Here is a 13,197-nt window from a genome sequence, read left to right as displayed (position 1 = left end):
TGCGTACAACTTATCAAAAATATGTCCCATAGCACTTTATGTCGGCGGAATAAGGTCTCGGTACATATTTTTGAGCGGATAAAATCGATACGTTTTTTTGCACTTGACTGTATTATATTACATTATAGCGTTAAATTCTACTTCACCTTTAATGACGACTGTTTCGGTGCCGTAATTTCGTAATTAATTTCGTAAATTCTTTCTTTCTTTGTGGTCTACATTTAAATTGTGGTCTTCATTTAAATAATAACAATTATACCAAATTAAATTTTTGAAACTTTTTGTACCTACCTATACGAGTGAGCTTGATCGCTTTTTCTTTGGTGTATGGTATCTTTGGTATCTATTTCAGGTTTTGCACTTACCTATATACACCGTGTTTCACTTAACACTAAAAACCTGAAAACAGTTTGTTCAGAATCGAGAGTAGAATCGATTGAGCTATATCTTGATGGGGGTAATATTTTTATTTAAATTAGTATTATTAGTTATTTTTTACGTGCCCATTCTATTGTACTCGTAATACAACATTGTGTATATCGCATTGCTAGAGGTTGTTTACCTTTTTCAGTATTTAGGGTTATTAATACTGGCTGGTTACTTGGACGATTATTTTTTCCGCTACGAGTTTGACGTTGTTTGTCAGTTTAATCTTGATGTTTAACATAAGTCATAACAAATTGAACTCGTACCTAATTACAACCTTGTCATTTTGAATATTGAGTTTATTTGCTTACTGCGATTACCTGTCCAACTTGAAGTTTACTGTGACAAAGCTTTAAAGTGTTTTACAGTGACATCTTAGCTGTCTATTGGTAAACCTTATGTCGTTGCAGTAACGTACACAAATAAATAGTCTTATGGTTTATGATGGTAGTTAGCAATTATTTTATTGAGTGTAGAGCTAAAAGTCAAGTAGAGCTGTACAGAAAATTAAAAATTCAATTTAAAAAAAGTAACCATCAGATTAAAAGATGAATACTCTAGATGAGTTTAAAAAAATAAAAATCAGTTGGGGTGTCTGAGGTTTTGAGTGATACCGGAAACACCGTGTATAAACACTATTATGTACTTTAGCATGTAGTTGCGCTCTCTCGGAAGGGTTTCCACGGAAGACCAGCGTCGAGATCCTTAAGTGGTATCTTGACATTAAGCTGAGTGGAGACCCTTTCAGTGACGCTTAACAATAAATTAGTACTGTCTATGTAATTCCTAAATTTAAGCGTTTTCTGAATAACTTTCTTCTATTCTTCTTCTATTCTATTCTATTCTTCAATATTTAAAAGAATATAAAAAAAAACTTACCTTACTAAATGTTATTAGATGTCCTGAGCAGCATATAAAGTAAAAATGTCTCAAGTTAGTATGTCCACAATGTAATTACTAATTAGTCTAAAGTATTATTAATCTGTCAGTCAAAATAATAGTTTCTTGTCACTGTCATCATAGCATGAGGTCCCAAGCAACTTAACATTTGATTGTTACTATGAAATCATTTTGAAATAATAACTGATTCCGATTTCATGGAATCTATATTGCAATGTGCGACAATATTGCAATCTGGAACTATAATTTGAATGAGCTCACTCCATTGTAGGCCACGTCTTTGCCTATGGCTAGTCTGTGGCCAAGAGTAAGCCCGTTTATATATTTTTTTAAATATTAATAATTTGAATAATTGGAAAAACATATTGATTTTATCCTCTTTCTTGTGTAATCCCAGCAAATTTATGATTAAAATATTGCCACAGCTTGAGGGGAGCACTTAGTCTGTATCTTTACACTGACCGAGGAGCCTCGTGAGGCAATGCCTTGCACGCAAAACATCCATGCTCATACACACTTAACAACTTGTACCAATTACAAAGTAAGTTTACTATGCAACAATATGTTTGATAGACACTAGACAGATACAGATCAAATTCCAAGTTCAAGGCCAAATAAAGTGTAAAATATTAGCAGAGGGCGGAATTGCTCATGGCAAAAATCAAACGTCAATAGAGTTGGAATGTAAAATTTTATCGACATTTTCAGCTATCGATAAATTCAGTCTCCTTTTACATTTCTGACTTTAAACCTCTTTGATTAGCTATTCGACCATTTGATTTTGACCTCTTTGATTAGATTAAAAGTAAATTGTATGACATATAATTACAATTACCATTTCTGTCACTAGTCCTTTTGAAACTAATTCACGTTTGAAAAAAATGGTTAATCCAAAACGAAAAACAGTCAACAAATGGATAAAGAAGTATCCTTGTCGTACTTACGTCGAAAACAACTCAACAATATACTGATAATTTCAGTGTAGGTAATCGATAGTCGATAGAATTTAACGTTCCAACTCTATTGACGTTTAATTTTTGCCATGAGCAATTCCGCCCTCTGAATATTAGTGATAGAATCACTCACCTCATTGGCATTGTCGTAGTAAACGAGAGCCCGCCGAGTGAGCACCAGCCACCGCTCCTTGTAGTTGACGGGAGTGAAATACTTCTTGTTCTGAGATCTCTTCACCATAAATGTCTCGCAAATAACCTCATCTTCCTCATTCTTTTCCATTGTTTCCTGTAATTACGTACAAATATTATAATAATTATTATCAACATCAATTTTCATCAAAATAATAGGAAATGTTCAGCTTACAGCCACTTTTAAAGTTGTAATTATGCAAAATAAAATTATTAACTAGGAATTTCATTATTTATCTAAATATTAATACCCAATGAAAGTTAGTTCTGTATTTTTACTACTTAAAACTATTTTCTTATTTCAAAGGTAGACTAAAAGTCTAGGATGATTTATAATATAATGAGCAAACTACCTGTTTTTTATTGCATATTGTTTGAGTTATTTAAAGAAAAAATGTATTTGTCCTGAGTATGATAAATACTTTGTTACAGGAATAGTTTAAACACAGAGCAACATTCCTCTGAAGAATATGATAACAAAGAATAAAATGAAACATAGTTATGTTGTGAAGGCTAAAACTTGCGATTATAATTAATACTGGTGTATATTAGGCACAACGAGTTCTTTTGCGATGTCATCGTTACCAAATAAGAATGATACAAAACATTTAAACCGGCTAGTTTTAAATACTTCAAGATATTTAAAACCGAAATACTTGGGACAAAATAATTATACAAAACCTACCAAAATTAGTGGAAGTCCATAACCAGGGTATTTTATCAGACAGCAGCACTTTCTTTACTGAAAACTCCAATAAATTCCTTAAATCCTCGTCATACACTGCATTTAATATTCTGCTTTCATTACTTGCTTTGCCTAGGAAGTTTGCTTTGCTTTGCTTTTTGCATGAACGAGAAAGACATGGACAACAAAACATGACAACAAGAACAACCCAGAGCATAGACAAAATATGTCTTGTCAACCGTCCACAAACTACTAAGGATCCCCACAGACAGTCTTAAAAATTCATAATCTTAAAAAAAACTTGTATGCAATCTGACAGTTCAAACTGACACTGACAAGACACTGACAGATCTGAACTGTCAGATTGCATACAAGTTTTTTTTAAGATTATGAATTTTTAAGACTGTCTGTGGGGAGACTAAGAAGATATGCAACTGTCATAGGCTCCCCACAGACAGTCTTAAAAATTCATAATCTTAAAAAAAAATTGTATGCAAATTGACAGTTCAAACTGTCAGTCAATCTGTCAGTGTCAGTTTGAACTGTCAATTTGCATACAATTTTTTTTTAAGATTATGAATTTTTAAGACTGTCTGTGGGGAGCCATACCAATTTATGGGCTCTACGGAACTTACGATAATGGCTTCACTATTTTATAGGGCCAATTAGAACTACAAGTTGCATCAGACTGAAGTTATGCTGGACTTAACGCTGAATTGCCCAATATAGAGCTTAGCTGTCAAACACACGTCAATCACCCTTGTGTTCGTAATAGAATTTGCCGCCTTTATGTAGTGCCAAGTGCCAATGATTAAAGCTAAAAGTCGCCGTCAATAGAAATTGCGAACAATGTAAACAAACCAGCAGTCAAAATTTCGAACTGTGTTTGATTTCCTTTCTAACTCGTCAAATACTGGCTAAACACTGTGTTATTTAATCAATATGCATCACATGATGATCTTAAAATAATCAAAGAGTGCTAGAATACGGATATTACATTGGCTGATTTGCTTACATTGTTCGCAATTACTATTGACGGCGACGGAAAAAAATTGGTTGTCTGTAAAGTCGGTTTACGGACGGTAGTTTAACGTGATAACGTCAAACATTACAGTAGTATAGACAGGGGCGGTCAGAGTATAGCAAAAGGGGCCCGATTCTGGGACTTTTTTCACGTTTATTTATTTATTTATTAAAAATACACAAAAGTTAACAGTTAATCACCTAAGGAGTGTAGAGTCTATGAACCTTAAGAGTTTTCTGTAAAACACACCAACACTATCAGCAAATATGTCAATATCGTCTGTCTCCAACATGATGCGGTTAAGAGCAGCTCGGGCTCGAGCGGTGCGCCGGCCGCCGCGAACAGGCGCCGCCGCCGCCGCGCCGGCACCGCGCCCGGCATGCCAACCACCACATTCGCTCTTGGCACTTGCAGCCCCATTCTCTCAAGCACGGATGCGTCATCTACTCTATGGTGAAACAGTTGGCGGTAATGCATAATATGCAGCAGTTTCCGTCTGGTTTCTAGAGTTTGAAGACCAACCATTCCTGTTACGAATAGAGATGGATACATATATGGGTTTCCGGATAGGGGGCGAAGGGTGGTCTTCATCAATGATACAGCGGATGTTTCTTGAGATGTATAATAATGTTTTCAGATTACAACAAAGGTTTAACCACGTTTAACTTAATTATCTAATTAAAAGATAGAGCGGCGTGTGCTACTAGCTTTTACCCGCGGCTTCGCCCGCGTAATAAAAGTATTGTTATTGAAACGTTTACAAAAAATAAGAGTTTCAATTGGATCCCTAGGTTTCTTTGTAGGTACATCTGTCCGCGATTATTTCGATTAAGGTGTCTGTTGAACGGACTATAGAACTAAGTGCTGTAGAATTGGAGCAATTTATTGTTGTCTGTGTGTATAGGCCGCCATTAAGTAATTTTGAAACTTTTGAAAAAATTATGGAATCTGTGCTACTTAAAATATCATCTTCTAGTAAAAAAATACTTATATGCGGCGACTTTAATGTAAATATCTTGGAAAATTCAACAATAAGTATCAGATTGTTGAATCTTTTCAAATCATGTAATCTCAATCATATTTTTATGGAGCCTACTAGAGTGACTGCCACTAGTGCCACCTGTATAGATAATATTTTCACTGATATTTTTCCTACTACTAAAGATGTACTCGTAATTAGCAACTTAGAATCAGACCATTTAGGCCAATTGATAGTATTTGAGACATTAAGGAAAAATACTTTGAGAAAACAAATAACTTTTGTACCAGTAACCTCCGACCGCGTGGAACGAATGAAGCAAAGTTTGGTTCAGGCGCTACCCTCCCTGTCTTCCGATATGAGTCCTAATAGTATGTATAATTCATTCTTTCACACTTTTCTGCAACATTATAATGCAATATTTACTTCAAAATCGGTCGTAGTTAGTGGTGCATCAGTTTTTAGTGAGTGGGCTACTGCAGAGTTACATCAACGAAGATGTGCATTGTATGCCTTGTATGAAGAACGGCGGTTTAATACGAGTGATGAATTTAAAGAACATGTTAAGCAATATTCGAAGAAGTTCAAGATAGATTGTCATATCGCTAAGCGAAATTATCTTAGTAATAAAATAAAAAATAGCTCTGACATTATTAAAGCAACGTGGAAAGTAATTAATGTGGAAACTGGTCGCTCGAAACACGCAGTAAAAGATATTAAACTGAATATTGATAACAAAATTATAGATTCCAATTTTGAAGTAGCAACAGAGTTCGAAAAATTTTTCACCGAGATACCAGCATTCACAACTAAGGATTTAAATTCATCACCCTTATCTGCCGTCACATTATTAGAGGAAAACGTTCCTGAGTGTTGTAGAGACCTTTATTTTGAACATGTTTGTACCTCAGATATAGTAAAGGCATTTAAATCAATTAATGTCAAAAAAACTAGTGACCTCTGGGGGTCTCCGTCCATGCCGTAAAATCCTTAGTTGAGGTTGTAGCGCCTGACTTAGCAGTTATATTCAACAACAGTGTTGACTGCGGCGAGTTTCCTGATCTAATGAAACATAGCAAAATAACTCCTTTATTTAAATCCGGCAGCCACTCTGACCCCACTAACTTTAGACCAATATCTGTGCTGCCAACTTTCAGTAAAATATTTGAAAAATTAGTTCTTTCTCAATTAGTACGACATTTTAACGTTAATAATTTAATGCATAATAAGCAATTTGGCTTCACACGGGGTCGCTCGACAACCGATGCTGGTGTTGAGCTAATTAGGCATATTTTCGATGCCTGGGAGGAGTCACAAGATGCTTTAGGTATCTTTTGTGATTTATCTAAGGCCTTCGACTGTGTTTGTCATGAAACATTGATCAGGAAACTACATTATTATGGAGTCAGAGGATCAGCACTAGATTTACTCAAGTCCTACTTAAATGGTAGAATACAAAGGGTAGATGTCAATGGACAGAGATCAACTGGGTCATTGGTCTCTATGGGTGTACCACAGGGATCAATATTGGGGCCTTTCCTGTTCCTTATCTACATAAATGACTTGCCATTCCTTGTAAAGACCCACCATGATATAGTATTGTTTGCAGACGACACCTCACTTATTTTCAAACTCAAACGACAGCAACAAGCTCACAGTGATGTAAACAATGCTATCTCTAAAGTAGTGAATTGGTTCAATGCTAATAATTTATTATTAAATGAAAAAAAGACTAAATGTATTAAGTTTGTCACTAATAGTAACGTAAGGAATGAGCAAACAAGTGTCGTTGTGAAGGATGAGGAATTAGAACTGGTAGATAGTACAGTTTTTCTTGGTATAACTTTAGATTCTAAACTTCAGTGGGGTCCCCATATTGTTAACCTCTCGAATAGACTTAGTTCTGCAGCTTTTGCAGTGAGCAAGATCCGTCAGTTAACAGACGTGAAAACAGCTCGATTAGTTTATTTTAGTTACTTTCACAGCATTATGTCATATGGTATTTTACTTTGGGGCAGTGCTTCAGAGATAAATACCATATTTATTCTGCAGAAGAGGGCTATTCGAGCAATATATAAAATGAACCATAGAGACTCACTTAGAGATAAATTTAAGGACATTAATATAATGACAGTGCATTGTCAATATATTTATGAGAATATTATGTATGTACATAAAAACATTTGTAATTTTAAGAAAAACTGTGATGTACATAATATAAATACTAGAAATAAACATAAACTCGCGGTGCCCTTCACACGGCTCTGTAAAATTAAAAAATCATTCATGGGTAATTGTGTTCGATTTTATAATAAACTTCCGAATCATATTACTGACTTGTCAATTAATAAATTTAAGGATCATGTAAAGCGTGTACTCATTTCCAAAGCTTATTATACAACACAAGACTACATGAATGATAAAACAACGTGGGATTAATAACAATTAATCCCACGTTGTTTTATCATTCATGTAGTCTTGTGTTGTATAATAAGCTTTCGAATAACAATTCGAAATGGTTTCTTATTTTTACGTTTATTATTATTGTTGATGAAATTAATATTGTATTTTTTTGGACATTGGATTTTTCCTAGAAATATTCTAGACATGTATTTTTATATATACATATACCTAATTATATATTTTTTGTTTAACGATTATTTTTATATGAAATTGTATATTATAGACTCAATATTATTATGAACAATAATTTACAACAATAAATTGCTCTGATAATTAGGTTAGATTAAGATCATAATATATATGTAATGAACTATTCATAAGAGCTTGTAACTAGGCCTCTACATGAATAAAGATATTTTGAATTGAATTGAATTGAATAAGGTAAAGCGGGGCAATTCTCGACTGGGGGTCATTGTAACTGATCTATTTGCTGACTTTTTTGGCTGACTGTACCTTACACATATTATTATTGTTTATAAAGAAATTCTTGCAATGGTTGTAGAATTGTTACACAGCGACCACAGCGTAGGTAGTAGGTACGAATAGGTATGTATTTTATATAAATATTTATACTGGGGAAACTTCGTACAACCCACATAGCCAGTATCTCGATACTATGGTCGGTAGGTTAAAAAGTACTTCCTTGCATTATCGCTTACAATTTTTTCCATTTTGCATATACAGTACTTATTGCAAACGTAAACTTATAAAAAGCAAGCAGTCCCCGTCCCCGTCCCCGTCCCCGTCCCCGTCCCCGTCCCCCCCGTCCCCGTCCCCGTCCCCGTCCCCGTCCCCGTCCCCGTCCCCGTCCCCGTCCCCGTCCCTATCCCTATCCCTATCCCTACCCCTATGCTATCCCTGTCCCAGTCCCTGTCCCTGTCCCTATCCCTGCCCCTGCCCCTGTCCCTGTCCCTGTCCCTGCCCCTGTCCTTGCCCCTGTCAAATTATCATGCTAGGAGGTGAACTTTGAAAAATCCTTTCTTAGTGCTCCTCTAAGGAACTTCCGTGTCAATTTGAAATCTCTTGAACCAGAAGTAAAGATAAAAACTAAACCTATACTTATGGCTATTTTGGATATTTTAACCCCATTGCACAACAACAGGAGAGAAAATTTCTTTTCCACCTCATTAAATTTTAAAATCGTTGTATTTATCGTGATCAGCGACCAAATTGGTACCAAATTCATAAAAACGATACCCATATTGTGTTTTTGACTTTACCCCCTTTGCACCCCTTTAGGGGTCAAATTTTCAAAAAATCAGAAACATGTATTTAGTCATATGTCTTTAGGAATCCTCCTGTGAAGTTTCGAACAAAATAGTCAAACTAATCTTGTTTCCCCATACAAACTTTGAACCCCCATTTGACCCCCTTAGGAGGCGAATTTTGAAAAATCCTTTCTTAGTGCTCCTCTACACTATATAAGGAACCTACGTGCCAAATTTGAAATCTCTAGGACCAGCGGTTTCGGCTGTGTGTTGATAATATCAAAAATCCTTTCTTAGTGCTCCTCTACACTATATAAGGAACCTACGTGCCAAATTTGAAATCTCTAGGACCAGCGGTTTCGGTTGTGCGTTGAGTCAGTCAGTCGGTCGGTCGGTCGGTCGGTCGGTCGGTCGGTCGGTCGGTCGGTCGGTCGGTCGGTCGGTCGGTCGGTCGGTCGGTCGGTCGGTCGGTCGGTCGGTCGGTCGGTCGGTCGGTCGGTCGGTCGGTCGGTCGGTCGGTCGGTCGGTCGGTCGGTCGGTCGGTCGGTCGGTCGGTCGGTCGGTCGGTCGGTCGGTCGGTCGGTCGGTCGGTCGGTCGGTCGGTCGGTCGGTCGGTCGGTCGGTCGGTCGGTCGGTCGGTCGGTCGGTCGGTCGGTCGGTCGGTCGGTCGGGTCGGTCGGTCGGTCGGTCGGTCGGTCGGTCGGTCGGTCGGTCGGTCGGTCGGTCGGTCGGTCGGTCGGTCGGTCGGTCGGTCGGTCGGTCGGTCGGTCGGTCGGTCGGTCGGTCGGTCGGGTCGGTCGGTCGGTCGGTCGGTCGGTCGGTCGGTCGGTCGGTCGGTCGGTCGGTCGGTCGGTCGGTCGGTCGGTCGGTCGGTCGGTCAGTCAGTCAGTTTCGTGCATGCTGCCCGTAGTAACGAGTTATTAGACGTTATCACGTCAAAAATATGGGACGCATCCGCGGACGCACGTCCACTGCCGCGATCTAGATAATGAATATACGCTGAACTTGCCTCTGTAGACCCAACAATTTACGAGATAAAGTCTTTCACAGTTTATAAATGTTTTTCCGAACTTCGCAATTTTTTCAAAAAGATAATGAGGAGTATGAACGAGTTCAATATGTGTTTACGATATATTAAGAAGGCTTTTCAGAAGACCCGAAACAGGCAGAACTCGCTGTACTTCCGAGAGAGATGACCTATTTATCGTTGTTACCTCTCTAAGAAGTCGTCAACTACTTAAACGCTGTTCAGGTCCAGCAAAAGCTTTGAGAGACCCGCAATGTTTGTGTCAACCGATGGACTGTTAGAAGACGGCTGAAAGAAAAGAAATTGACAGCCTACAGACCTGCAAATGGCCCAAAACACACTACAGATCATCGAATTGCACGACGTGTCTTCGCTCAGGCACATGAAGGTTGGACCCTTGAGCAATGGACGTACTTTGATCCGATGAGTGCAGGATAACTTTTTTCATTAATGACGGACGGGCACAAGTCTAACGAAGTCCTGGACAGGGGTTTTTTCAATGCTGAATAGAGGAACATGTTGCCTATGGTGGCGGATCGATAATGGTCTGGGCTGGCATTTCTCGGGAAGCTAATAAGACAGACATCATGTTCATCACAGGGCCAGGTACCAGGCCGAGTGCGGGCAGTTTGACTGCCGGCCGATAGGTACGTAGAGAAGATCCTGGTCAATCATGTGGTGCAACCCGCAAATGGGGGGTATATCGGCGATGACTTCTTGTTTATGCAAGATAACGCTCGGCCGCATACAGACCGGATCACTAAGGAGCTAGGCATCGACGTCATGGACTGGCCCGTTGTTCAAGCGACGTCTAAAATATTGCAACAATTTAGGGAAAGGTTTAATCTCGTAAACTATTCTGTTTAAAGAATGTTTGTATAGTCTTGGGTCGACTCGTTCGTTTTTCGTCACGTTCCTAAATTTGTCCGATTCTGCTTTCGTCAGCCATTCTTCATTCGTCAACTTAGTCTGCACTCTGCAGTCATTATCGTCTTTGACCATAATGAGTTGTTAGCCTTTTTCATATTTCGAAATTTTGTCGTTTTTCGTCATTTCGTATTTGGTCATATTCTAAGTTGGTAGGTACCTTCCTTTCTTAAACACTTTCAAATCTCGCAAACAAAATGTATCAGCATCACAATGCTCGCCGTATCACAATACGGCGAGAAAATGATGAGCTTTCTTGGTGTAATACCTCAAGGCCCTGTACCTATTAGGTTTAAGTTATCTATTAAGTTGTATGATTCGTCTTGAATTCAATAGAATGTAAGGAAGACTGTCGAGTTTGGAGACTGTTGAGTCGGTAATCAGTGCACCGTATGTGTTACAGACAGAAATATAAATTATACACGCGTTTTATTATGAATATAGATATAACTATAATATTCGGTTTCAATGAAACGCGGAATAAAAGAACATAATAAAATGATATTAGCAATAGGTATGTATTTCATTTCCGTGACACCTTCAATAAATATCCTTATTTACAAAAGCATTGCCATCGTCAACATTTTTATCAGCATTGATATAAGGCTGAAGTTCTTCTAAACAGTAAGTTCTTCTAAAGCTCGTCTCCTTGCGACTGCGGAGTGGGAGTCGGGTCTGTGGCTACAGGCTTTACCCTCACCAAACATTGGGACTCTGCTGGATAACACCACCTTTTGCCTAGCAGCTAGCTTGCGATTGGGGGCATCAACAAACCAGCCTCATCGCTGTCAATGCGGTACCATGGTGGACACATTGGGTCACCATGGCCTCTCATGCTCCCGAAGCGCTGGAAGGATCCCGCGCCACGCCAGTATCAATGATGTTATCCGTCGGGCCCTTGTCAGCGCGAAAGTGCCAGCAGTCCTGGAGCCCACCGGCCTGGCTAGGGACGACGGCAAGAGGCCTGACGGTATGACACTGGTGCCTTGGAGCATGGGTCGGCCGCTAGTTTGGGACGCTACTTGCGTTGATACACTGGCGCCGTCCCATGTTCCAGTCACCAGCGTTGCTGCTGGCGCTGCGGCATCCTCAGCCGAAAGCATCAAGCGCCGCAAATATGCCGCCCTAGGAACCAGCTACATATTTGCGGCGTTTGGCGTAGAGACCTTGGGGCCATGGGGGCCCAGTGCCCGTCATTTGTATAAACATTTGTCATCTCGCCTAATAGAGACCTCAGGCAACCAGAGGGCTGGCCAGTATTTTGCGCAACGTATAAGTATCGCTATACAGCGTGGAAATGCTGCCAGCCTTCTGGGTACCTTGCCCATTGATGGCGATTTAGGCCAAATTTTTTATTTATAAGTAGGTTAGGTATTTAGTTTTAAGTAGTTTTATCATGTTTTTGTTTGTTTGATGTATTTATTAAATAAAAACACCCACAATAGCAAAAAAAAAAAAAAAAAAAAAAACAGTAAGGTCGTTCAATGAATCTCTATAAAGTAATGAGTGACAAGCAAAGAATATAATACTCAGTAGGAGGTGACAAGTTAGAGGGCCTTCAGCATCAATAGCCTCTCTGTATCATCTGCCACTGTCTAACTGACATATGTCCGATGTGACATCGAAAAAAATATAAACAATCGAATACACCAGTCAGCGAGGTATCTGAGGTATATATAATTAAAAGTAGGAAATTACTGCCTTAGGTAAGACTTGTTGAGGTGGATTCACAGGTCATGAGTTCAAGTACCCGAAGCACTGTTTTTCCACTTTTAAATGTATGCCTACTAAGCCTAGAGGCATCGATTGCAGACGTTTCCGCTTGTCAAAAAGTTACATCTAATACATTTATTTTATCGTCAACTGAAAAATAAAATTGTCGACATGTTTAAAATTCTATCAAGTATTTATATTGTGAAGCGTTTTTCATGTGAGCTCTATAATTACGCACGATTGTCTTTTCAGACCATTTCACGAATGAATTAGTAATTTCATTAAATATTTTCAACGGGTTGATTTCGATGTACCGTATTAAATGTTGAGAAATGTTTGTTTGTAATTTATTAGATTAGGTACCTATTATACGTATACAATACATTACAAACATTTTTTATTTATTTAATGTACTCTCGTTTTTAAGTTAAATGCCAATGTTTAATGGACATGTAGGAAGAGTGAATGATGAGTACGAAAGAGTACACGGTGGGGGGGAATGCGGAACAGTGAGGGGGAAACCCTTCTACAAGCGGCAGTTGCATTTGATCTGGCTGTACTAAACACGTGGTTCCAAAAAAGTGACCAACATCTTATCACTTATAAAAGTGGCTACCACGCTGCACAGATTGATTATTTCCTGATAAGACGGAACACAATCAACTGTGTCAAAAACTGCAAAGTGCTGCCAGGCGAAGAT

General features: G+C 38.6%; 1 protein-coding gene across 3 annotated transcripts in view; it reads right to left on the bottom strand.

Annotated features, from left to right (window-relative positions):
* Positions 1–3,341, bottom strand: part of LOC125229234 (tyrosine-protein kinase Btk29A) — a 65,273-nt gene extending 61,932 nt beyond the window's left edge. For all 3 annotated transcript variants that reach the window (XM_048134031.1, XM_048134032.1, XM_048134040.1), the window contains exons 1-2: positions 3,157–3,341; positions 2,413–2,568 (exon numbers count right to left, since the gene is read on the bottom strand). In XM_048134031.1, the coding sequence (XP_047989988.1) occupies positions 2,413–2,562 (150 nt within the window). In that variant the 5' untranslated portion in view covers positions 2,563–2,568; positions 3,157–3,341. The remainder of the gene's footprint in view (positions 1–2,412; positions 2,569–3,156) is intronic.
* Positions 3,342–13,197: the final 9,856 nt, after the last annotated feature.

The sequence above is a fragment of the Leguminivora glycinivorella genome, chromosome 8, assembly GCF_023078275.1.
Source record: "Leguminivora glycinivorella isolate SPB_JAAS2020 chromosome 8, LegGlyc_1.1, whole genome shotgun sequence".
Lineage (NCBI taxonomy): Eukaryota > Metazoa > Arthropoda > Insecta > Lepidoptera > Tortricidae > Leguminivora > Leguminivora glycinivorella.
The sequence above is the reverse complement of the archived record's forward strand: the minus strand, read 5'-3'. Positions and strand labels throughout refer to the sequence as shown.